Consider the following 25,588-nt stretch of genomic DNA (forward strand, 5'->3'; position numbering starts at 1 on the left):
AATATTCCTGGGCATGTTTCTTCACTGTCTAGTCTCAGGCTTAGGAAAAGCAACTACTTTTAATATCAGTTTACAGAAAAGCTGATTAGAAGGACAATCAAACAAAATAAAAATAAGCCAACTCCCCAAACCCCCTTGAAAGTAGTATTTTAAAATCAGATGAGAATGGATCTTGCAGTGATAGTAAAAATGGATGCCAATGCAAAATATAAGTGCAAGACCTCCCCGCCTGTCACAACACGCACCCCTCCCTTCTCTAGGAGAAGGAGAAGTGGTTTGGCTAGTAACAACACAGTCCTTGGGCAGGTTTGGAGGGCCGGAGGGGGCTTTGTTTAGTAGTGGGGGTGAGCACCGGGGACAGTAGAGGGTGCAGCTCCTCTTTATAAGAAGGTGGTGCCTACAATGCAAGGTGGAATTGTGGGAGCCTCCAGAGACCCCGTAGCAATGGTGTGCTGGAAAACCAGCTCATTGCAGGGGGCTTGGGGCGGGGGTGGGAAAGGCCTGATCTGTAGTGTTTGCTGATTCTTGTGGTGGAAATACCACCACCACGGCTGATTTCAAACCCCGAATGTGGATGGCACTGGACACGCAGTTGGGGAGAGATGTGTATGGGGGGCTCTCCCAGACAGTACCTGGGGCCCCAGCATGCCACTACCCCCAAATCATCTCCTGTTGAACTGGATCAGAGAGGAAGATGGACTGTGTTCTTCCTACCCTCACAAGCCCCAGCTCGGCCACCCTCTCCCCCCACCTGCCCAGATGTGCTGGCTGCAAGGGTCTCACTTCCCCGAAGTCAGCCCCCTGCTCAAAGGATCAAAATCTTCTCTCAGTTTCCTCCGGCCCACCCTCTGCTGTCCCAAGCTGGTCAACACAATGACTTTTTTTTTCTTTTTTACCAAATTTCTGATTTCCGTGATTGGAAGGAGTCACGCATTCACTAAGGAAGGACTAGAGAGGAAGATGAGGAATAGACTTTTAAACACATCAAGTTTGTGAATCATCAGATGGAGATCAGAAGATCTATGGACATGGGCTTCCCTGGTGGCGCAGTGGTTAAGAACCCACCTGCCAATGCAGGGGACATGGGTTCGAGCCCTGGTCTGGGAAGATCCCACGTGCCGCAGAGCAACTAAGCCCATGTGCCGCAAGTACTAAGACTGTGCTCTAGGGCCCGTGAGCCACAACTACTGAGCCTGCGTGCCACAACTACTGAAGCCTGCACGCCTAGAGCCCGTGCTCCGCAACAAGAGAAGCCACAGCAATGAGAAGTCTGTGCACTGCAACAAAAAGTAGCCCCCGCTCGCTGCAACTAGAGAAAGCCCACACGCAGCAACGAAGACCCAATACAGCCAAAAATAAATAAATTAAATTAAAAAAAAAAAAGATCTATGGACACGCAGGTGTGGGCTTCTAGAAGGAGATGAGGGATGGAGGGAGGGTTGGAAAGTCCTTAGTACGTGTCAACAGTTGAAGTCAAAGGCAAAGATGACACTACCCACTGGGAGGGGGTTAAGAGTGAACAGATGAAACCCTGGGATGTACCAACACCTGGATCAGGCAGAAGAACAAGATGACTTTGGTTCTATTTCCAGAAGAGAAAGCTCCATGGCTTACCTCTAACAAATGTTTAAAAATACGTTCCTAGACTTGCCAACTGATTAAAGGTGAAAACACAGGGAACATTTCTTGCTACTTTGGCCCTTAGAAACCAAATGGCATAGCAAGGCAATTTAAGGCCAACCTCCCTGCTGTCCCAGATGCAGACTTCTCCCCATGACTGTGCTTAGGATCCACGTGGGGTGGGTAGGACTGAGGGTGGTAACACCCTAAGGGGTGTTAGGAAAGGCGTAGAGGCAGTTTTTTTGGTTTCCACAATGAATGGGGGAGGGAATACCTTAGACATTAGACACTTGGGGGTCCTCGCATCCTCCAAGGACAGGAAGTTCCACCCACCCAAAATGCTGATGCTGTTAACACTCTGGTGAGAAACAGGGGTAAATACGGAGGAGACAATGACATTGAAACGAAATGGTGATAAGATGCCCCTAAGTATAAATTACCCTCTTCCCGTTCCCCTCACCCATTGTACCGGGTTGTGGACAGTCTCTTCCTGCAGATGATCCAGGTTATGATTGCACATAAATCTACTTTCTTGGCTTTCTCTGCAGGTAGAGCCTGCTCCTTGAGGCAACCGCCCACAAGTCCTCTGCGATGCATTCTCCAGGGATGCACTGGGATATCGCGATCATTTTCAAGAATCAGGTTCCAGTGCTGGGTGTCCCCAAATCCCAAGCAGTTATTTATTTGGGGATTTATTTAAAAAAAAAAAAAAAGATAGAGGGTGGTTAGAAATGCTTGGCAGCCAACTCCTCCCTTTCTGGCGACTCAGAAAGCTGAGGTCTAGAGCCATCTGAGGGAATGACAAAGGCAAGCGAAAACGCACGTCTCGCTGAACACAGAGCCGGGGAAAACTCCGCTGAAGGCAATGGGGCTCTGGGTGACCCCGCGGAAGGCGACCCATGCCTGCCACAAAGCACGTGAGCTCACTGGGGGAAAGGACCATCCCTGGCTGGTGAGGAATCAGCACCGAAGAAGCCCCGAGCCCCTGATCCAGCCCTGAAAGCAGATATTTCTGTTTTGGTCTGGACCTCTGCTCTGCACTAATTAGTATGTTGCTTAATCTTGTGGAGTCCAGGTTTCCTGCAGGAACATCCCCATCCCAGGGATGTAAAGTTACTGTGCTGCTACACATACCGAGGAGTAAATGGTGGCTGTTCCTAAAAGTGACTCTCAAGCGTACCCTGCCACATTTGCCATTGCTGACGCCCCAACATCTGCTCCTGGGGGGGTGGGGGGTGGGTCACAAGAGGAGCCTCCACGGAAACCTCCATGTTTCCCCGGGACTCAGAGAGTGGTCCACAGGATGCAAGCAAGGAGGCCGACTGTGGCAAAGACATGGTGCTTACTGTGTGCAGGCAATGCTCTAAGGACATCATTTACATCACCCATGACCCTCATCACCATCCCGTGAATAGCACTATATTCAGCCCATTTAACAAACAGGGAAAGTGAGGCCCGGGGCTGTTAAACTGGTGGCTAGTTCATCCAGCTAGGTGGCAGAGTGGGGACTCCTGAATCTGTGCTCTCAGCCTTTACCCCATATTTTGCCCCTCAAAGCAAAGATGAGAGGTGAACTTTTACGTAGGTTGTGGGCTCTAACAGGGATGACGTACTATATTCACAGGCATTGAAATGACTTTCTTTGTCTCCTTACAAAAACCACAGGATAATGGTAAAATACTAAAGGTTGTAATATTTCCTCTTAAAAAGAAATCTAGACACCAAAAAAACGAAGTGCAAATTAATGGAAGAAAAAAAATAAAGGGAAAGCCAAACTGGGACCAGGCAAGAATCCACGCCACCCGGAATTCAAAATTCTGGTCTGGAAACAGCCACCCTTCCCTGAGATGCATGGAGGTGCACCTCCTATATATGTTCCTAATTATAAAAGCAGTCGAAACATATTACACCCATCCAATCCACCCAACCTCAGCTATCGTGTTAGGTACTCTCCTTCCCGTCTTTTTTTCTGGGCATTTATCCGTTGTTTCCAATCTGCCGTAATAGACATCTGGGTTGGCACCCAGCGTAGCAATCTGTCTTTAAATAAAAGGAAGGATCTTCCTAAGGGGTAGATGGGCAGTAAAACACAGCACAGTCCAAGGAGAAGCCTCGTCCCTCGGCCAAGGGTGACCCTCAGACCACTGGAGATCGTGGTTTGCAGCTGATTTTTGCTTAAAGGTGAATAGACTGTACCTTCCCCTGCGGTCACTGCTGTATAACAAGAGTTTCTGAGATGGTGAACAGCACTCCAGGAAAGTATGTGGCAATGGGATTGTCCAGAGTGCTACACTTGTGAGGGGGCTCCCCGTGTGCCAGCTGAGCCCACAAAACACCCACGAGGACAATGCTGGGGCTCCGATCGGGACCATGGCGCCGGGAGTGGCAGGTGGGTTAAAATCCCCGTCTGTGGAATGTGGGAAACCTGAGAATACCTGACTCAGCATGTTTATAGACCTGCTAAGGTGTGAAGCCTAATAAAGTGTTTCTTTCTACCAGTGGTCCGTACTAGAGGCTAAATAATTAACTGTAAAAATGTGTGCTCATCCAGCCCGTGGACCAGATTTTGTTTCAGTTTCTTTCCTCTATGGATGAATACTATAACGGGGAATCAATTTAAAACAGCTCTTATATTGTGACACTTTGTCTATGAACGTAAAACTCCACACACACACAAATGTGGGGCTCCCTACTATAAAATCCAGCAAAAGTCAGAGGTTGCAAACCGGTGGCCTGAGGTTGTGTTTCATCTGGCTGAATATAGCTTCAAATAAAGTGAATTTTAAGATTAGGAGATTTTATGTGAAAGTTCATTATTGATTTGCTGACAGACTCATAGGCTCCCCTGCACCCCCCTTGTTTTGCCTGTAAACAAAAAGTTTTCCCTTGTTTTTCTAGTTCAAATTCTCTCTCACAATGAGACAGTCTGTGGTGGTACAGAGTAGGGGAATTCGAAGCCCAGAGTCAATTTAAGTCTTTCCTGTAAGAACGTGTGAATAAGGAGGGATCTCTTTCTAGAACCTCTAGATCAAAGGGGGGACTGAACCCCTGCAGTGGCCTGGGGGATCTCAGTGTTTATCAGTTCACAGGATCCAAAGCACAAAGGTGTGAAAATGAATTATCTTCCCCAGGTCAACTCCAAGCGCTGGGGAAGAAATCATTCCAACCTACGTGTATGTGTCCCTTCTCACTCCCCCCTCAACCAGGACCAGGAGACCAGGGGACCACTATGAAAATTCAAACTTTCAGTAGCTGTGAAATTTACTGTGATTATAAGACATTATAATCCCTCCCCCGGGCACTTTTCAATTTATATGGCAGGATCTTTGTAGGATACCCCAAGTTTATTCTGGACAATACCTTTTCAATGAGCACTTAACTGAGTAATTTTTTTATTTCTATAAAGTTTGTTTTTTGAAAAGTTATTACATGATTATTATAGGAAATTTGGAAAAAATACAGTAATGTTTAAAGAAGAGTGTTAATTAAAAAAGCAAAATCCAAAGACACCACTGTTACCCTGTTCTTTCCATGCATTTTAAAAAGATATAGTTGAGATTACAATGTGCACATAATTTATCTTCTGCTTTGAAGCCCAGGAATATCCTAAGCAATAAACTCCTATTACTAAAACCTCTTCAAAAACATTTTAACGGCCCCAAACCACTCTCTTTTATAGCTGTCTGTCAATTTACTAGACTTCATTGTTGGTCATTCAATGTTTCCGATTTTTATTACGGTATTATAAATAATACTGCAATGGACATCTTTGTGCATAGAACTTTTTGTCTCTGCGTGTCTTCCATTTCTTCAGGATAGAGTCACAGACATAGAATCCCTAGCTTAAAGGGTGTGACTATTTTGAAGTCTCTCAGTACATACTGCTATGATGTGGGCTGGAAAGTTACACCTGCATTTACTTATTTTTGTCATGCTTCCTCAAACCTTAGAGCAACAACGTTTGATAAACTGGAGCACAAGTGATATCTTGGAGCTCGAAACATTAAGAAAGAAAGAAGCAGAGTCAGCTTTCTCATTTCCCCTCTACTTCACGGTGGGGAGAGGGCAGGTATTACAAAGCGGGTAGAAGGAGGGAAGCCAGGCATAGCGACTGCAAAGAGGCCAATGATTTCCAAGTCTCGATACAGAAGAAGAAATCAGAGAGGTAGCCAATGTGTTCATGCAAATCGATATGCAAACCACAGCACAGGACCAGTGCCTTTTGGTACCACTTGTGTGTCCAAAGCCTCTTTTGTTCATCCTCATAGTTTACAAGGGAAAAAACAGAATCTTTCACATAAAAACACAGCACTTCAGACCACAATTTCTCACCTTTCGGAGTCTTGTGAGGAGACCTGCTACCTGTTCATGCTGTTCCGATTTAGCAAGATCTTCTGCTGTCTTTCCATCCTGTTGGAGAAAAACGATTAGTATTTTCCTTCACGACAGAGAGCTGTGTGTTCCATATACCAGTACTGCCATCTGAGGCAGAAACAGTGTAACAGGCATCAGAAGCAAATAAGGTGAACAAAAGACCATGTCCTGGATTATTTCCCTTTCTGTGGAATCCTTATTTCACTTATTGTCCAAAAAAGGAAGATAAGAGGTAGAAAAAAACGTTCATCGGTGCTTTGAGGTCCAATGGCGAGAAGTCTCAGGCCCACAGGCTTTAATCAAACCGGGCACCTCGTTAGCGGGCAGATTACCCTGTGTCCTGAGCCTCCTCTCTTCAGTTAGGCCAACGATAAAGACTGCCATTTGCTGGCGAATTCTAGTTAGTGGAAGCTAACGTCTTAAAATCCTTCCATAGGGCTTCCCTGGTGGCGCAGTGCTTGAGACTCCGCCTGCCGATGCAGGGGACACGGGTTCGTGCCCCGGTCCGGGAAGATCCCACATGCCGCGGAGCGGCTGGGCCCGTGAGCCATGGCCGCAGAGCCTGCGCGTCCGGAGCCTGTGCTCCGCGAGGGGAGAGGCCACAACAGTGAGAGGCCCGCGTACCGCAAAAAAAAAAAAAAAAAAAAAAATCCTTCCATAGACAATCTGTAGCACTCATATCAAGCTAGTTACTGTTAATTACTGTGCATTTCAAAGGAAAGGCTGAGTTTTACAATTTTTATCTGAAGATTTTCGGTGAACATAAAAGGAGGGAATAAGGGTCCACAGCACTTTGGTGTTTGCTTTTTAATTAGAGAATTTTCACAGGGCTGCAGTTTCACACTGAACGAATTCCTTTCTGTTTCCAGGCCGTGAACATGCACGATGATGGCTAACATTTATTGAGCGCCTCTTAATAATCTCAGTGCGTCGTGTGCAGTAACCTCACAGCCACTCCAGGGAGGCAGGAACGCCGGCTGTTCACGCACTACCAAGGAGGGAACGGAGGCTGAGGGATCTTTCTGCTGCAGTTTTAGGAATTATTACACATTTTTTTTTTTTTTTTTTTTGCGGTACGCGGGCCCCTCACTCCCGCGGCCTCTGCCGCCGCGGAGCACAGCTCTGGAGGTGCAGGCTCAGCGGCCATGGCTCACGGGCCCAGCCGCTCCACGGCATGTGGGATCTTCCCGGACCGGGGCACGAACCCACGTCCCCCTCATCGGCAGGCAGACTCCCAACCACTGTGCCACCAGGGAAGCCCTATTACAAATTTAAAAGTAGAAAAGATGGGAGGCAACTTCAAAAGAAATAAAAGCAGTATTTTTTTAAATAAGAAGACTAGGGGGCCTTTGGCCCATCTCTCAGTGTTCACCAGTGACAGTTAAAGTTCTCTTCCCCGAGGAGGCTGGGGGAATGCCCGGATCTGACTGACAGCACACCTGCCAATCTCTCAACCCAGGTCACAATCCCTGCCGTCAGATCAGCTTTTCTCAGCCTCGGCACTACTGACATTGTGGCCAGGCCGATTTTCTGCTGTGGAAGGCTGTCCCGTGCGCTGTGGGATGGCTAGCAGCACCTTGGCCTCCATCACTAGACACCAGTAGCATCCCTCTTCCACCAGCTGTGACAACCCCGTGTTTCTGGACATTGCCAAACGTCCCCTGGGGGGTGAAGCTGCCCAGCTGAGAACCATAGCCGTAGGCTGTGGTCGAAGCTCAGGTGGGCACTCCGGAGGAGGCGTGCTTTACAGTCATGCCACCCGCCTCTCTCTGCCCGCCCCCCAAGTCCTGAAATGGCTCCAACGGGCAGACGAAAGCTTCTAGTTTGCTTTGGGGTGAATTAGGTAATTTGTCAGACACCACATCCAAACCAGGGATGCATGCCAAACTGTCTAGATCCTTCCTGACATGGTAAGAACAGGCCTTAGTTCCCAAATCTCACAGCACATTGGAATCACCAGGGTCTTTAAGAACTCCTGCTGCCGGGCTCCCACCCGTATGCTCTGCTTCTGCCTCTCTGGGCTGCGATCTGGACATTAGGGTTCGAAAGCCCTCCCAGGTGATTCCATTGTGCAGTGAAGCTTTGGGACCGTTGCCTTAGTTGGAAGCAATCTGAGCTTTGACTTAAATTTTCTGTCCTCTGGTGTGACTGGCCATGAATTTCTCTTGAAGACCTCAGATCTGCATAGCACACAGACAGAGGATGTTCACTGGCCAAGTTACTCTCCACTGTTAAGTCTCTCAAATGTCAGGAAAACAGCCATCAATTACAATTCCTTACGTTTGCACAGCACTTCACAGTTTGCAAAACATGTTGCTCTAAAGGACACTGTTTGGGCTTCCAAAAGCAATGTCTACCAGTGTAGTGGAAAGAGTTTCAACTTTGGAGTGAGAAGGACCCAGGTTTAAGTCCGGATTCTGCCCCTCCCCAGCTGTGTGGTCAGTCACTCGGCCTCCCGAAGCCTGGGTTTCTTCATCTACGGCATGAGAAATGACACCTTGACTGCATAGGTTCTTGAGCAGATTAGAGAAAACCAAATGGAAAGAACCAACAAAGTACCAGGTGCAGAAAAAGCAAGCAGCAGTAATCATCAAAGAAAAAAAAAAAAAGAGCTGAGAGTGTCCCCAAACTCCCTGACTTTCTGTCCAAGAGGGAAAAGGGTAGGAGCTGTATCTCTTCATTCTGGCCCTGTGCTACCATGCACCCCTGAGCAAGGTGCCGGGTCTGCAGCTGGCCCACGAGCGATCCTAGCACTCACTGCCCTGCTTGTCACACACAGTGGTCTGGGAGGTCTCACTGAAAAGATTTTATATATATATATATATATATATATATATATATATATATATATATATATATATATATTTTTTTTTAGGCGGTACGCGGGCCTCTCACTGTTGTGGCCTCTCCGTTGCGGAGCACAGGCTCCGGACGTGCAGGCTCAGCGGCCATGGCTCACGGGCCCGGCCGCTCCGCGGCATGTGGGATCTTCCCGGACCGGAGCATGAACCCGTGTCCCCTGCATCAGCAGGCGGACTCTCAACCACTGTGCCACCAGGGAAGCCCGAGAAGGTTATATTTGAGTCACAACCTGAAGGAGGTGAGTGAACAAGACATTTGGATACCTGAGGAAGTCTTGCAAAGAACAGCAAGTGCAAAGGCCCTGAGGCAGCAGGATGACTCTCATGTTTGAAGAATATGAAGGAAGCTCGTGTGACTGGTGCAGGCAGAGCAAGGGGAGGAGGAGGAAGAGGTGGCAACAGGGAGGCAATGCGGGTCTTCAGGGACGTCCCCATCACAAGGACTTTTACGCTGAAGGAAGGTCAGAACAGATGAGGGACATGATCTGACGTATGTCTGCACAGGGTCAGGCAGGCTGCTGTGTGAGGAACAGACTGGACAGGGCAGGATGGGAGCAGGGACACCAGTTAGGAGACCAGGACAAGTTACACGTGATCACGGCCAAGGGCTCACAGCCTCATGGGAGAATCAGCGGTCAATTCCAACAGAGCAAGATAGGGGGCAAATCATACCCACTGAAGGGGACTGGGAAAGAGGAGGCATCCTGGGGCTCCAGTGGAATACTGGAAGATGACAAGGAGTTAGTGTTCCGGAGTCTTCCTGATGCCAACATCACGCACTACTATGTGCCTGGGTGCCTCCTAGGCACTGAAAGGCTCTCCCTGTGAAGGCAGAAGCACGTCTTATTGCCTCATGGCAGGGGTATGTGTGTGTACGTGGGGGCACTATGTGCAAGGGGTGGGGCTGGAAACGGAGGAGGTTCCAGAGGGAAGGAACAGCGTGTACCAACTGGATGAGGTGGGAATGAGCGAGGTCCCAGGACCTGCAAATAGTCCCACTCAGTTTGGTATAGCCAAGGGGGTGCAAGGTGAAGGGTGAGGTGGGCAGTGGGCAGGGACCAGGCCACGGAGGGCACATCCTGAGGGCAACGGAGCCCCGGGATGATTTGCAACTGGAACCCACTGCAGACTGGCTTTTCCAGAATGATAAATGTGGTGCTGGGTCAGAACTGTCAGGAGGGCCATGAGGCTACTGGTGAGGGACCAGTTCCGAGGCAGAGCTGGTCCTGGGGGAAATACACAGTGAGATTTTAACCAAGTGGAGGCAGAGGACGAAGAGCTGTGAGTTCGAGAAGAATCAAGGATGTGGCCACCAGCGTGATGCCAGGGAAGAGAGCATCCACATTTCCTGGACCGGACGATTGGATGTACGCAGAAGGCTTTTGCAAAGGGCAGACACTGAGGGAGAGGATGCAGCGTGGAGGCGGGGGGCCTTCCACAGGTGGTGTTCACCAGGCTGGGTCCCAGCGCAGTGCTCAGGGAACAAGTGGGGCCGGAGACCCGGACGTGGGCCTGAGTTCCTAAGTGCAGCTGCAGCCCTGGGGCTGGTGAGAGGAGCAGGGGGCAGAGAGCGGGAGGGCAGCCGGCCAGGGGGCGTGGAACAGCAGCAAGAAGCCTTGGAGCTGGAGGAGGGCAGCAGAGATGGGAGGGGAAGCAGGGGCAAGTAGGATTTTCTTATCCAAGGCCGGAGAGAGTGTTTAGGAAGTGCCGTGTCCTGGAGAGATAACTAGACATAACTGCTGGCACTCAGGTGAGAAAGACAACAAAGAAAGGTAAGGAAGGAAGTGATTATAGTACAACAAAAGTCAAAGTGGGGCTTCCACTGGGGGCAGGGGCGGGGTGGGCTGCGGCTGGGACAGGCCACCGGGGGTTTCTGGGGTGGCCTCGAAAATTCTACCTCTTGACCTTAGTGGGGTTACAAAGGTGTTTGTCAAATCCACCAAGTTTTACTTTTGCTCATGTCCTTTCCTTAAAAAAAATGTGTTTTATTTTACAATAAAAAAATTTTGAAGGCGAGGTGACTGGGGCTTCTGCAGAGTCGAGGGAATTCCGGGAGTCGAGGACAGACTGTGGCGGGCGGAGGAGAGGTAGGAGGGAAGGGAAAAGAGGACTGGACCTTCAGAAGACTCTTCTCAGTTATCCCGGCTGAGAACAGACTGGGAGAGGGAGGGTAACAGCTAGAGGCGCTGTAGGGTCAAGGGAGGTGGTGCCCGACGGGAAGAACCCTGCGGTCAGGCAGAGGGGAAAAGCTGGCTCACGAAGAGGGCTGGGCTGTGCTGTCCAATAAGGCGGCAGCCCAGCCCACACGCGGCTCTGCGGGGCTGGAAACGTGGCCGAGCTAAGATGTGCTGTGGGTATAAAACGTACCCAGATTTCCAAGACTTCAATCAAAGAACTGGAAGTATCTCAATAATTTATAAATACTGATTACAAGTCAAAATGATAATATTTTGCATGTTATTGGGCAAAATACATTACTTTATATGTTACTTTTAACATATTAAAATATATCAGTGAAATTAATTTCCTCTGTTTCTTTTTCCTTGTCAGATGCGGCTACTACAAAGTCTAGTACGACACAGGCAGCAAGCTGTCCTTCCATGGAGCCGGCCTCAGCACGGCGCCTCTGTGATGACCCGCACCCTGCGTGGAGCCCACGTGGCTTCCCCGCCCTAGGAGACCCCCGTCTCCACCATGCCCGCTGGGGGGCCATGCACATCCAGCCCCACCAAGCCCCACCTTGGCCGGGCCAGTCCGGGCTGCACTCCAGCTCACTGTCCTTCCAGCTCCGCCGGCCTGGGCCCTTCCTTCTCTCTCCACTCTCTCTAAGGAGTGGTCCTGACACTCCTGGAAACGTCCCTGGGGACTCTGGCTCTTAATTCTCACGGGTCCCATCCGGTAGCTGTATACTTACTGCTGTGACCCTTGGGTCTGACTCTCTCCCGCTAGACTAGAAGCTTCCCGAGGGAGGAGCAGCTTGCCTGACTCTGTGTTCGCTGCTCTGTGCCTGGTGCGCAGTGTATGCTCCGTATCTGCTGAATGAACAGATGACTGAGGCCCCGTGGTGGACTCGTAGGGACCAGGGAGAAGCGCCTGCAGTGAGCTGGGAAGGGTGGGGAGCAGAGTTACCCCCGAGGGCCTCTTGTGGGGAGGCCAAAGGCAAGGGGAGATGACTGCGGGCTCACAGTGGTCAGGGGGCAGCCCAAGGACCCAGCAGAGGCTGAAGGTCACGCATTTCAGAGGTCCCGGCCCACACTGCCGGGTAGGCAGGAGCAGCTGCTGGCATCTTCACAGCCGTCCTCGACAGTTTACATTTTTTTTTTTTTTTTTTTTTGCAGTACGCGGGCCTCTCACTGTTGTGGCCTCTCCCGTTGCGGAGCACAGGCTCCGGATGCGCAGGCCCAGCGGCCATGGCTCACGGGCCCAGCCGCTCTGTGGCATGTGGGGGTCTTCCCGGACCGGGACACGAACCCGTGTCCCCTGCAGCGGCAGGCGGACTCTCAACCACTGCGCCACCAGGGAAGCCTGACAGTTTATTTTTTATGAGGCAACATCTGTAACAAAAAAGTACTTCTCCCCATCAAAATGTACGTCAATGCTCTATCGTGGAGTAGCTAGACCGAGTGCCAAGGCATGGATGGTCAGGGTTTGATAATGGCTCATCAGGTCATTGCACGGCGGTAGGTGGGTTTGTGATGGACAAGGAGGTGCCCTAAGAAGGGACAATCCCAGGTAGAGCGCTGGTAAGCACTGGGCCTGCAGAAGAGCCCAGCTCGGGGCTCAACACTGCTGAGAACAGACCCACTGCTTGTGGGGAGGGAATCACATCCCTGTCACATTAGCGCAGTCAGGGAGGCAATGTCCTAGGCCAAGAGCCAGTACCCATTTTCTGTCAAGGGCCAGGTAGCAGATATTTGGGGCTCTGAGGACTATAGGGTCTCTGTTGCAATTGCTCGTCTGCCCTTGCAGAGGGAAAATGGGCACAGACAATGTGTAAACAATGGGCGTGGCTGTGTCCCAGTAAACTTTATTAAAAGAAGCAGGCAGCAGGCTGAATTTGGCCTGTGGTCCATAGTTTGCCAATCCCTGTATGACTCTCCAGCCTCAGAGCCCTGATTTTCCCAAGGTTGGCCACCATATTTCAAGACTCCAATGGGTCTCCTTAGAGAAACACTTTATGTCAGCGAAGTTCTAGTGAGTTTTAGGAATCACCCACATGAGCAAATGGAGACTCAATCCACTGTTGGGCCAGAGACAACTCAAATGATAATGTTTCACCGCAGCGGTAAAAACAGCAACCTTATCTCTTAGCGGACATATTTTTCCTCTTTGGTATTTCTTGAAATGTGAAACAAAGGGTTTCTTCTGCAGGGAGGTACCAGGTCTGGAACAGGGAATGTCGGGAGTGAGACATTTAAAGAAATGAGATTTAAAGAAATCTCATTTTAAAATATGTTGTGGGCCTAAGAGCAAAGCCGGACTTTTTTTAAAAAAGAGAGAACAGCTCTTGTCACCTGTTCTCCCAACGCTGGGGGGCCTTCCTCCTCCCTCCTTGGAAGGAGGGGGCACTTTTAGAAAAGATAAACACACAACCTAATGGAAAACACAAAGGCCTGTTGTGTAACACAGGAAACGAAAAGGCCAGTGGGAAACAGCAGTTGTTCCTGGCAGTGCAGACCTGGTGGAAGAAGAGGATGAGGCATTCTCAGGCTCTAACCCCGGGTTTGTGTGGGCAAATGTTTACGTAACTGCAGCGGAGGAGCTGAAGCTTAACGGCAGCCTGTCTGCTCTGGAGTGCAGTTGCCAAGCAATACCTTTCCCGTTGTGCCCTCGAGGCCTGAGGGGTTTGCCATTGCTTTCTCCTGCCAGAGGGCTACTCACCGAAGTCAGCGCCTCCACGTTGGCGCCTGTCAGACAGAGGTAGCGGACCACGTCCAGAATCCCGTTGTTGGCTGCAAGGTGCAGAGGCGTCCGTCCATACTGGAAGAGACAAGAAAGACCCAGGAGAGTCCTCACGGCTGCTGCTGAGGATAACATTTATGGAGTGACCTCACAGGGCCATCATTGGGGGATCTGGGATCCTCCAAGAAGAAATAGGAGGCAAGGTCTCCCTTCTCCAGAAACTTGCCATCTCCTTGGGGAGGCAAGCCAAGCAAAACATTTTCAAGTATTTCTCAGTTAAAAGAGTAACTTTAAAATAAAACTTAAAAGGATGGAAGAGTGGGAGGCTTATCATAAGATAACTAAATTAAGTCTCCTGCTGCGCCAGCAGAAAGGAGGCATGAGTCAGGGCTCAAGGGCCCCAAAGTTCCCGAAAGATCCGCACCACAGTTCAAATTTAGATACAGCAAAGGGAAAAGGCATGGGAGCACAGCCACTGAAGACACTCTAATGAGGTGAAATTCCAAGGCCATACCCACCATTTTTTATGCCTATGGGTTCCCAAACCCAAGGCATCTGGAGGCACTACAGTGAATTCATGGGGTGCTGAGGAACATTTAAAATTTTTGATGGAGCCAGCAGGTTCAGAAACCAGGGAAACTACCAGCTCCAGGTAGTTCAAAGTCTCAAAGCAGCTGGTACTGCCTTCCTTTCAATGACATCATGTATGCACAGCAGGGGGTTGGTCGCTGCTGTGATAAGAGGCAAATATCTTGAGAAAATCCACGTAGAACAGGATATAACGGTGGTGGTGCCCACTCTGAGTCCAAGGTTTGAGGAGTTATGAGGTGCCCAACAAGCATACACATCCCATTAATATACAACTGGGGTTAATTAAGAATGAAATAAAAATAGTTTTCTTTCAACTTATGTGGATCATTTATTCCCACAGCTGCTAAGTTGTTAGGACATACATACTAGGTTGTTTGGATTGAACGACTTAACAAACAGAACTTTAGGTATTTCTTTTGCTCCGGGGGAGCCATGAAAAAGATTCCTAAGACACTATGGAAGTTATGAATTGAGCAAGTGTGGGTATCTCTGCTTTATACTGTTTACGTGCAAATACAGGTTTCTGCTAGAAAGTTAACACATGCTCAGGTAGAAAATCCAAACAACACAGAAGGATATATGGCAGAAAAATGAAGTCTCCCTCCCCCTCCCCCTCCCCCAAGTTCCCCTCTCAGAACTAGCCCTACTCAAACCTTCCAGGCTTTTCTCTATGAATCCATAAATGGAGAGAAATAATCTGAAAGGCCAAGACATTAATCACACTCCACCTTCTATTCTGTCCCTTGCTTTTTTCACCTAACAATTGGTTGTGAATAATTTTTCATGTCTATAAGGAAATCTATTAGATTCTTTCAGACACGTGAATAATATTCAATATACGGCTATATCATAACTCATCTAGCCAGCCTGCTGAGGATGGACACTTAAGGTGGTTCCACTTCTTGCGATTATAAATAACGCTGCGACGTATGTGCATATTTATGTTCTGTTTACTGTTAGCTTCTAGAGTGATTTAGAAAGCAGATACGAAGCTTTCAAATACCCTAGGGTTAAAGTGCGAAGGAAAGGAGGAGGTTTGGAAGACCTGGATGAAGAGTTTGGCTTTCTGTGTAAGGAAGATAGTCTTGGTTACAGGATGCATAGTTTCAGAGAAGGAAAGAAGGTCAATGAAGAGACGTGTGCTGAATAAAATGGACTAGGAGAGTTTACACTTTTGATGGCCCCCAATGATTGACAGAACAAAACCCAAACTCTTTAGCATTACATTCAAGGTCTTTCACCATCTGGATTCAGTGCCTCTTTCTTGCTGCCTCCCTCCTCTTCTTGAAATATGCTTTCCCCTCTTCTTCATCTGTCCAAGTCCTACTCATTTAAAATGATCACCTCTGAAAAGCTTTTCCCGGTTTCTTTAATGTCCAGATGTCCATGTTTCTGGAGCACCTGTACCTCTATCACAGCAGTGACTGCAATATGAGATGCTGTTACATTGAAATGTCTGTGTGTCTGTCCAAAAGCAGCCAGAGGGCAAGAACCATTCCCTGCTGTCCATACCCTGCCTAGCCCTGCTCCCCACCCGCGCCTGGTACAGTGTTGCCACAGAAGGGCATTCATCAATGCTTGGCAGGCACGGAATTCTCTTGCAGGCTCCTGGATGTGTGTGCGCATCTGTGTGTGTGTGCGTGCACACACACGTGTGTATCGACATGCTTTTTCTACTTTCGCTGATAAGAAGAGTCAGTCCAGAAAGGAACAAAGGGCTAAGGGCCGTGCACTCTGCATCATCTAGTTCCTCTCCTCTCCTGCATTTCCCGATGTGGCCGAGTAAATAGCCACTCTCCGGATTTTCACATGAGAAGAATGCAGAAAAAGACATGTCTGTTTCACTGCAACGAGCGTCAAAAATAGTGACAAGTTCCTGTCACATACTGCTGACAGGGGTAGGATCTGAATGAACATTTTTATCTCCGGGGGAACTGAGTCCAGGTAAGGAAAAGGCAGGACACACCATGGGAAAGGAGTGACAGTCTGCCTGTGGGATATGGGCCGTCACTGTGCCACCTCCACGCTGACAACCGGCTACCGGGGTGAGACCATGTAAAGCCAGATGTGCTTTCTGGAGAAATAATGCCTTTCTCTTACTTTTCTGTGCATCTTTTAAGCTCCCCTACAGCCCCCATCATCTTTCCTAAAATAAACAGCGAAAAACTGAACAGGAAAACAAGCTGACACCAACCCTTCTGAAGAAGGTGTGAGACCCACAAAGTCGTGGTGTACAATGGCCAAGTCAAAGGTATTCAAATGAGTGCCACGAGGTTCCTAAAGTTGCTTTTTATTCATTTAAAGACTCCTGGAAGGAAAGCCTAGGTCTTGATGCTGCTTAATATTACCTTTAGTTTCCTCCTTAAGCCACTTATATAACTGACTTGGCAAGGTTAGAATAGGATAAACTAAGAAAGCAACCAGCAGCTAATGGTTAAGACCTAGTATATTGTCTTTTCATATTTCCAGAATATGAAGATTACCAATTTCAATTCCCATTAGAATTAATCACATATATGCAAGAGGACTATTTTTTTTTGATAGAAGCATCATTTTCCAGTTGTTTCAGATATTAATTCTTTTTACCTCAAACAAATCATAATAAAATTCTGCTGGTATCATGTCTACCATTTATAAACAAACATTTCCTGCAATTAAAAAATTAATTCTACTTGGACTTTGTTTTTAACTAATCGGAACAGAATAGTGCTTGCCTTTCATACAGTTGCAGGGCTGAAACCACGTGAATATCCAACTGTCCTATCATATTTGGTAATGAAAATCTAGATGGTATTCAGGGAAAAGAGAAGGTGTTAGCTAATTTCTAGGAGTCAGCATATGGGGATTTTTATTTCTTTATCATTCACCAAATGATAGTATCCCCTTGGTCTTACCAAACTTATTAAGCACAAAAAAGATGTTATGAACTTTTGACCATAAAACTCTCAGTGGGGGAAACTGGAGAAATCTGGCCCTAGGAATTTCAATCACATCAGAACTCATTAGGTGTTTTCCTGAAGACTTAGTGCTCCAGGAAGATGCCCCAATTTGTACCATGTTCTCTGATTACAGGAGGGGACGCGCGTGCGTGTGCACGCAGGCACACACACACACACACACACACACACACTCTCTCTCTCTCTCTCTTTCTCGATGCCCATAAATGGTAAGCCAGGCTTAGCAGGAAGTACTTATTAATGTAATTTTCTGTTACTCTAGGAAATTATTCAAAAGTCAGATGTAAAATATACTTAAAGTGGAGAGCCCTATAAAAAGGAACAGGTTCATATAAGCAATACTGACTTCGAACAATGAAAAGATGCAGAGAGAAACTTGCCCAAACCCAGAAACACGTGGACAGACAGACACAGACGGACTCTGCAGGGATCTTCCTTCCAGCTTTACCTTGTTGGAGAGGTCCAAATTGCAGTTGGCTTCACAGAGGGCCACCACAATCGGCACGTTGCCATCTTTGCAGGCCACATGGAGGGGGGTGTTGCCATGCCTGTCTTGGAAATCGACGGAACAGCCCAGGCTGATGAGAGCCTGGATGACCTCCATCTGACATCGTCTCACAGCAAGATGCAGAGCTATGTGTCCGTCCTGCAACAAACACCAGGGCCGTGAGCGCTTTTGCTTGGGCATGTGGGCCTGCCCGCTTGCCTTTCCAGCTGCACTGGGCCAGGTTTAATTGGCAATGGGACCATTACTGAAAAGCCTGAAGGAAGATTAAAACCGTGAACTTTACTCCTGGTGGGGTCGGGGCGAGGCCCCAGACATCTCACTCTGAATAATCACAGACCAAGCTGACCGTCAGCTTAATTAACCTAGGCTTGGCCAGTACATTCGGGTAGGAAGACTCCACACTCCTTTTTGTCTCTGAATTTATAGGACTTCAGTTATGTTTGGTACTCCAATGGCCTCTTTTATCAAGTATTTGAAAAACACTTTTCAAAACATTTGCTCAGCAATGTTTACTAACTTCCTAAGTAGAAAGTTTATTATTTTATTTTACACCAGGAGAACCTGAGAGAGCAAGGCGACTTGCTGTCATGTATATGAGCATTAGTCCGGGAATTCACCTGCTCTAGAACCCCCGGTGAAGAAGTGTGTTGGGTTGTTGGAGCTGGGTAGAGGGAGTGTGGAAGCATCTCTGTAATGTACTTGTTCTAGGGTTGCTCGGTGTCAGCACTACTGACATTTGGGACCTGTCCTGGGAATTGTAGGCTGTTCGGCAGCATCCCTGGTCTTTATCTTCTAGATGCCCCACCCTGGCTGTGACGACCAAAATATGTCTCCAGCCACTACCAATGTCTCCTGGGGGCAAGGTCACCCCACTTGAGAACTACTTCTCTGTACCCAGAAAATACTCCGCAAGTGGCAGTTCCTAAATTAACCACAGTGTGCCAGATCTAACTATACATAGCAACATCACAGCCTCATTGTAAGTACGAGTTCACGATAAGAACAGATTATGCTGAATTTGCTTAATTAAAAAAGGAAAACCTGGCCTGGAATTGAGATTGCCAAACAAATAAGAATAGTTTATTGTTTTTCTACAAAATAGCTGGTGATGGAAGTAAATAAACCACCTATTTTTTTGTCTGTCTACAAATTAATAGTGTGTTGCCAATTTCAGTCTTAAATGAGGATTTGTCTTGGGCTCTGTGATCATCACTGTACCTGCTGCAAAGCTAAAAAGGCTAAAAATAGAGACCTGAGTCATCTGACCAATTCATAAATTTTGTTACACCCCACAAATGAATATTAATTATTAAACAGAATCTAGAATCACAGAATCTTTGGATAGGAGAAGAGAAAGGATAATGTAACTTGTTGCACTCAAGTTTGTTATTTTAGGTAAACTAACTGAGAAGTCTTGTGGTCCCTCCAGCCCCCCAGATCACTTTTCAGCGAGCGGGATACATTGACCCACTAAGCACCTTGTCGGATGCATTAAGGTCGGCTCCGTGCTCAGCCAGACACTCCACAATGTCGTGGTAGCCCCTGGCGGAGGCTGTCAGGAGGGGGGTCTCTCCTTCTCGATTCTTAATGTTCACATTGCAGCCGGCTTCACAAAGGACTCTGGCCACAGAGTCATAGCCGTGCCAGGCGGCACAGTGCAGGGGTGTTTCTTCTTCCTGGCCAGGGAGACAAGTACATAGAGGAGGAGAATGCAAGACTATGGAAGAAAGTACAGGCATGGTGAGAGTCCTGGCCAAACCTGGCAGCAAACTCAAGGCAGCGGATTGAAAGAGCTCGTAGCTATTGGAGCAAAACATTAATGTGAAATAACGGGCATGGGTCTGACGGCTTTCCTTAATTCGAATTCAGCTTTCTCAGCACTTTACTGACAACTGACTTTGCAGAGCCCACTGGAACCATGGCTCAGCTCTTCTGAACAAGAGGGCCTCTGCGTGGGTGGATTTATATCATCTGTCTCGTAAAAGTGCTGTCTGTCCTTTACTTCACTGGAGACTACTAACCATGGGACAGCACTTCTCTGAGCAGGAACTCTTCGAATAATCTTGATGCCTCAAGATTCCTGTCATGTATATAGCATAATGAGAATTATAGGGTTGTCCAGAGGATTAATGAACGGATGAATGAATGTTAGTGCTTTTGTTCGAGTCCCTGCCCTCTGTAATCTAAGCAGAAAACCTAACTTGGATAAAACTCCGTAAGACCCAGACACATCACCTGGCTGCCTGTATACCCATGCAAAAAGCAGAAAGAAGTGAGGACATCAGGTACCATGACCCACCTTGTCCTGGAAGTTGGGATTTGAGCCAAAGCTGCACAGTAACTGAACCACATCGGCATGGCCATAGCGAGCTGCCACATGAAGGGCTGTCTCTCCAGACTGCAAAAGACACAGCCAAAGATTCAGAGGCCCCTGGGAGCCGTCCCACTCCCACCCATGCCTGGCTCCACCTCCTCCCCTGAGGTGGTACCTGCCCCTCTCAGGCCAGATGCCCCTTTGGTGACTGGGCCAAGGACCCTGGGGTGGGGCACCCACTATGTAGCTAGCGTTAAATCCACACACCTGGCTCATCCTGTGTGTGATAACCCTCCCTCCCTAAGTCAGAGTGCGTTCCCTTTTTTGTGATAGCTGGTCTCGATTTTCATTATATACTGACGCTTCCAGCTATGTGATTTTTTTTCAAAACGCAAAATTCCTTTTTTAATATTAAGTTCTTTAAACACAGGGTTTTATTTATTACCAAGTTTCTGATTTCATTTTGTCTATGTTTAGAATGTAATTTCTTACATTCTCAGAGATTTTAAGAAACATTACCATTAGCCCACACAATAACATTCTATGAATTAGTAATAGATGCAACCTCCTTAAGATTTTTTTTTATATCTGCCATGAAACTGTCAGAATAAACTGATCTAAAAACATAACAGAATGAGATACTTGTTGCCACCCGACAGAAAACTGTTATAATAAATGTATGTCGGGACTTCCCTGGTGGTCCAGTGGTTAAGAATCTGCCTTCCAATGCAGGGGATGCAGGTTTGATCCCTGGTCAGGGAACTAAGGTCCCACATGCCAAGGGGCAACTAAGCCTGCACGCCGCAACTACCGAGTATGCGAGCCACAACTACAGAGCCCACGTGCTCCAGAGCCCACGGGCCACAACGAAGGGCCCGCGCACTACAACGAAAGATCTCAAGTGCTGCAACAAAGACCCGATGCAGCCAAATATAAATAAATAAATATTTAAAAAATAATAATGAAAAATAAAAAAATAATAAATGTATGTCTTTAATGTGAATGTCCTCCCTTAGATATGGTGCAGTGCACAATCCATACAACTGTATGTGGCAGCCCTGACTGAACATGACAAATCAGTCTACTAGTAGTAGAATCAGAGAGGGGTTGCATAATGGAATACATAACAGATGAGAAAATAGGAATCTTAAGTTCAGGTCCCAGCCCTGCAATTAATTCACAGGGCCTCTGTGTGGACTGAATGAAACATGGGTACGTGAAAGTAAGGTATCTTCCTAAACCAATCATTTTGATAACATCTTTACCCGAAAAGCCTTACTTTACTTGCATTGTCTCATTAACTCTTCTAGTGCCAGTGATCGTAAGGTCAGCACCGTCAGTCAGTCACATCAAAGAGGAAGAGAATGGTAGAGATGTGCGCATGGCGGGTCAAGAAGAGGACCAGGACTCAGGTCACTTTCTGGTTGTCTTTCTGGCTGAACTTTGAGTTTTCATGTTATGGGGAAGATAGTTCACTGCTTATATAACATGGAAAACACTTGGCAGATTTCAGCTAAAATCAGATTTTATTTATTTATTTAAAAAAAAATTTTTTTTTTGCGGTATGCAGGCCTCTCACTGTTGTGGCCTCTCCCATTGCGGAGCACAGGCTCCGGATACGCAGGCTCAGCGGCCATGGCTCACGGGCCCAGCCGCTCTGCGGCATGTGGGATCCTCCCGAACCGGGGCACGAACCCGCGTCCCCTGCATCGGCAGGTGGACTCTCAACCACTGCGCCACCAGGGAAACCCCCAGATTTTAATATTAGACTAAGCCACCAGCAAAAAGAAACTTCTACTTAAATTCTCGGTAGGAAGATTTTGGTCCTGAATCCTTGTTCTTTGGGTCATGATGTAGAAGGCATGCCTTTTATTACTTTCCTTAAGAAGAGAAGTGGCCTTACCTTGTCTTTAACATCCAAAGGGCATTTGTTCTCATTGAGAAATTTCAAGGTATCTACATGGCCATGCCGAGAGGCCCAGTAGATGGCATTGGATCCACCCTGTACAAAAACCAAGGCAGAGTCACATTCCCAGACTGGATCTGAATGCAAACATCACTCAGTTGCTATATTTCCCTTCCTATGTGATGACAAACTCCAAAGGAGCAACTCCCAAGAGGAATAAAACCCCATTTCACTTTTCAGTTTGACAAAGGGACCAAGGTTATGTAAGACGTTAACATTCCAGGAAGTTGGGTGAAAGGGATAAGGCAGCTCTCTATACTATCTCTGCAGATTTTTTTTGGTAAATCTAGAATTATTTCGAAATAAAAAGTTGTTTTTCTTTTCCTAAAACCTTCATTTCAACTTCTGGTTAGAATTCCCTATATTGTCAAGGGCCAGATCTAGTCCCTTTACAGCTCAGTTGAAAGTCTATGGAAGCTGATGACAGACCCGTTGTAATGACGCTTAGCTGATCATCACTTGTGTCTACACTTCCAATGTGGTCTACACCTCAAAGCATATCCTCCTTACTCTGTTGTCCTAATTAATGTGCGGAAAAATACATTTCTGATAAGATTAACTGGATAATTAAAACATTTTCAATGTGACATCAAATAACACTGCTGAGTAAATATGATTAGTAAGGAGTCAATCTGGGGCAGGACACAAAGAAAGGATGATGTAGAGCAACTGAGCCACGAGGAAGATGAATGTTTGCCTTTTTCTCTGTAACATGTTAGACAGGGACAGGCTATTCAAGTAGTTCATCTTCCTTTATAGGAAACTGAGAAATGAAGTAGGGCATATGTGTTATTTTTCTCTATTACTTTTTGATTAGAGACATTTGGAAATACTTAAAAAATTAATTCATTTGCAATAAAACAGAATTATGACCTTATCCTGGACATCGATTCTTGAGCCTCTTTTAATGAGCAACTGTAGTATTTGAATATTCCCACAGCCAGCAGCAATAAGTAACGGTGGTGTCCCATGCTGGAAAAGGCAAGAAAAAAAAATACCTATTTTTCAGGTTTGGTAGGAAAGGAAAAGCCCAAACTACCCCTGCTGCCCCATATACCTTCCTGTGTCTCCACAGACACAGGACACATTCCTGTCCTGCGTGAAGGACACAACATCTTCCTCTTTTGGATTCACAGTCCAAAGTGACATTTTCATTTGCACGATGAGCACATTTAAATTTTCATGGTTAGAGGCGAGTGCTAGGTGCGTGTAGAAAGGCCCTCAATGCAAAAAGACCTTATTCCTAACTCAGCTCACTTTCTAAGCAGAAGTGATTTTCCCCACAGTATGGAGCTTACAACAGTAAGGGAGAATGAAGAGCAGATGGGGTCTTTCCACCTTGGACTTGGAGGTGCCCAATCACCATGACCCCCCCGACCCCCACTACCCCTGGCAGGACAGCATCAGACCTTGTTGGGCTGGTTAACGTCATAGTTGGACAAGGAGCCCAGGAGGTGCTGCAGGCCTGGGACGTTGTCATCGTTGATGGCGTGGATGATAGCTTTCATCACAAAGGAGTCTTCCTCATCCTTGAGAGAGACATGGAAGAGGGAAAAAGTGTTAGATTGTTGGTCATGCTGCTCCTTTTACCAACATCAGAGAAACCAATGCTCATTTATTAAAAGGAGTGTTCAGGGGAAAGTAAGCCATTTAATCCCCAAATCCACCTGGTCATGAAGGGAAGCAGGAGGTCATTTTTTGCCCCTTCCATGATGGCAGCACCTATTTATCAGTGTCTTTATGTTGCCTGCATTGTTACCCAGAGAGCAAACATCTCTTAAGATTCAGATTTAGAACAACGATTGATGACAAATTACACTTTGTGTTTACCTTAGGAATCTTTAAAAACATATAGTCCCAGAAACCACTGTAGAAAATTTCAGGTGTAACTCAGATTCTAAAAACCATAGAACCAAGGAAATGATATCTTTGAATAAGAAAGTCTTACTTTGTAATTTTTGCAATTACAGATTGTCATTTTTTGAGCACTAGAAATTCTTCATTCTCTAGGTATTCTATAACATAGCAAAATTCTCTGAAAGCTGGTCACAATTATTTTTAAAAAAAGGTATGAAAAGGGGAGAAATGTAAAAATAAAGGCCAGAAATGGGAAAATGGATGCATTTCATTTACAAAGAGAAAATAACTAGATACTGTGGAACAGTAAGTTTGTTAAATTTTTGCTACTTTGTTAAAGTACTTTCTTAAATATAAATAATAAGAAATTTGCACAATATGGTAAATTAAAACAAAAAAAATAAGCTAGAAAAGTCCCAAACAAAAGTTTTGGACTTACAGAGGTACTGCTACTAAAATTTCAAATCTGGAAAAGCATACCTACAGAGGCTGAACCTCTGCCTATGGGGGGGTGGAATGGAGAAAGCATTTCTCTGAACTCTGCTTTCTCTTCTCTATAAATCTGAATCCAAACAAGCTTCATGAGAGACATAATAATATCTGCACAGAGTACATGTTTAAGAACACCACTGGTTTTGCTTTTCTATCACAATCCAAGTTGAAGACTAAGAGGCATTTGCCTGAAAGTGAGAGTGACAAGAAATGGGAGAATGGGAGGAATAAGCGCGTTGTTGTAACACAGCCTCACGATCAGCAGGACAAGGAGATGATGAGAGAGAGACCCTGAGGGCTGGGGAGGGGGGTCTTCCCACCTGGAGCTTCTACACAAGCCCTGTCCCTCTCTTACCCTAAACTCTTCATTGCAACAAACTGTCTCCCAACTGATTATTCAGGGCAATTTTAATTTGTAAGATTTCATTGTTCTCATCACCTTACTTAGATTAATAGTTTATATCTTGTCCTGGTTCCACGGCCACCCTCAAACAATTCCCCAGTCCAGCTTTCCTCCCCTTTCTCTCCCTTCTCCTCCTAACTTGCTTCTCTCCTACTTCTTTTTTTCTTTTTAAAATTTCCTATCTCTTTTCAGGCTATAAGGTTAGATCTGGAACTTGAGTAAAACTACTGGCTTCAGGGAGTAAAAAAAGAGCTGGTGTCTGCTGATGTGTGATCCTGCCCTTGGAGTTCCCGGATTCCACTCAGGAAACACTGACTATTCAGTTACAGGAGCAGGCTGGTTCCCACAGAACCACCCTTTCTGCCTTTTCTGGAGTCCCCTTTACCTCCAGGGTTCACAAAGCCCCGTTGTCTGACTGTTGGGGAAAGTCTCGTTGAATTCTGATGTGTCCAGTCATATCTGAAGAGTTAATCTGTGATTAGGTTTCAGTTTGGATTCAGGGAAAAAAGTCGTGGAGTTGTTCTCAAGGGCCTTTAGAAATCAATACAACATCAACAAAGTGAGTGGGTTTAGCCTTCTGGTCTACCACGAACTATATCAGCAAGCCCCACTGCATTTCCCCTGATTTTCTGGTGTGTGTGTGTGTGTGTGTGTGTGTGTGTGTGTGTGTGTGTGTGTGTGTGTGTGTGTGTGTGTATGTGTTCAGAAGGAGGGTTGTCTGCCCCTTTTGTACTATTACAGTC

General features: G+C 46.8%; 1 protein-coding gene across 3 annotated transcripts in view; it reads right to left on the reverse strand.

Annotated features, from left to right (window-relative positions):
• Positions 1 to 25,588, reverse strand: part of DAPK1 (death associated protein kinase 1) — a 206,488-nt gene that overhangs the window by 32,301 nt on the left and 148,599 nt on the right. For all 3 annotated transcript variants that reach the window (XM_065879323.1, XM_065879324.1, XM_065879325.1), the window contains 8 exons: positions 23,503 to 23,622; positions 22,967 to 23,065; positions 22,031 to 22,129; positions 20,113 to 20,211; positions 19,292 to 19,489; positions 17,754 to 17,951; positions 13,737 to 13,835; positions 5,953 to 6,030 (listed from right to left, as the gene is read on the reverse strand). In XM_065879323.1, coding sequence (XP_065735395.1) covers positions 5,953 to 6,030; positions 13,737 to 13,835; positions 17,754 to 17,951; positions 19,292 to 19,489; positions 20,113 to 20,211; positions 22,031 to 22,129; positions 22,967 to 23,065; positions 23,503 to 23,622 — 990 coding nt within the window. The remainder of the gene's footprint in view (positions 1 to 5,952; positions 6,031 to 13,736; positions 13,836 to 17,753; positions 17,952 to 19,291; positions 19,490 to 20,112; positions 20,212 to 22,030; positions 22,130 to 22,966; positions 23,066 to 23,502; positions 23,623 to 25,588) is intronic.

The sequence above is a fragment of the Phocoena phocoena genome, chromosome 6, assembly GCF_963924675.1.
Source record: "Phocoena phocoena chromosome 6, mPhoPho1.1, whole genome shotgun sequence".
Classification (NCBI taxonomy): Eukaryota; Metazoa; Chordata; class Mammalia; order Artiodactyla; family Phocoenidae; genus Phocoena; species Phocoena phocoena.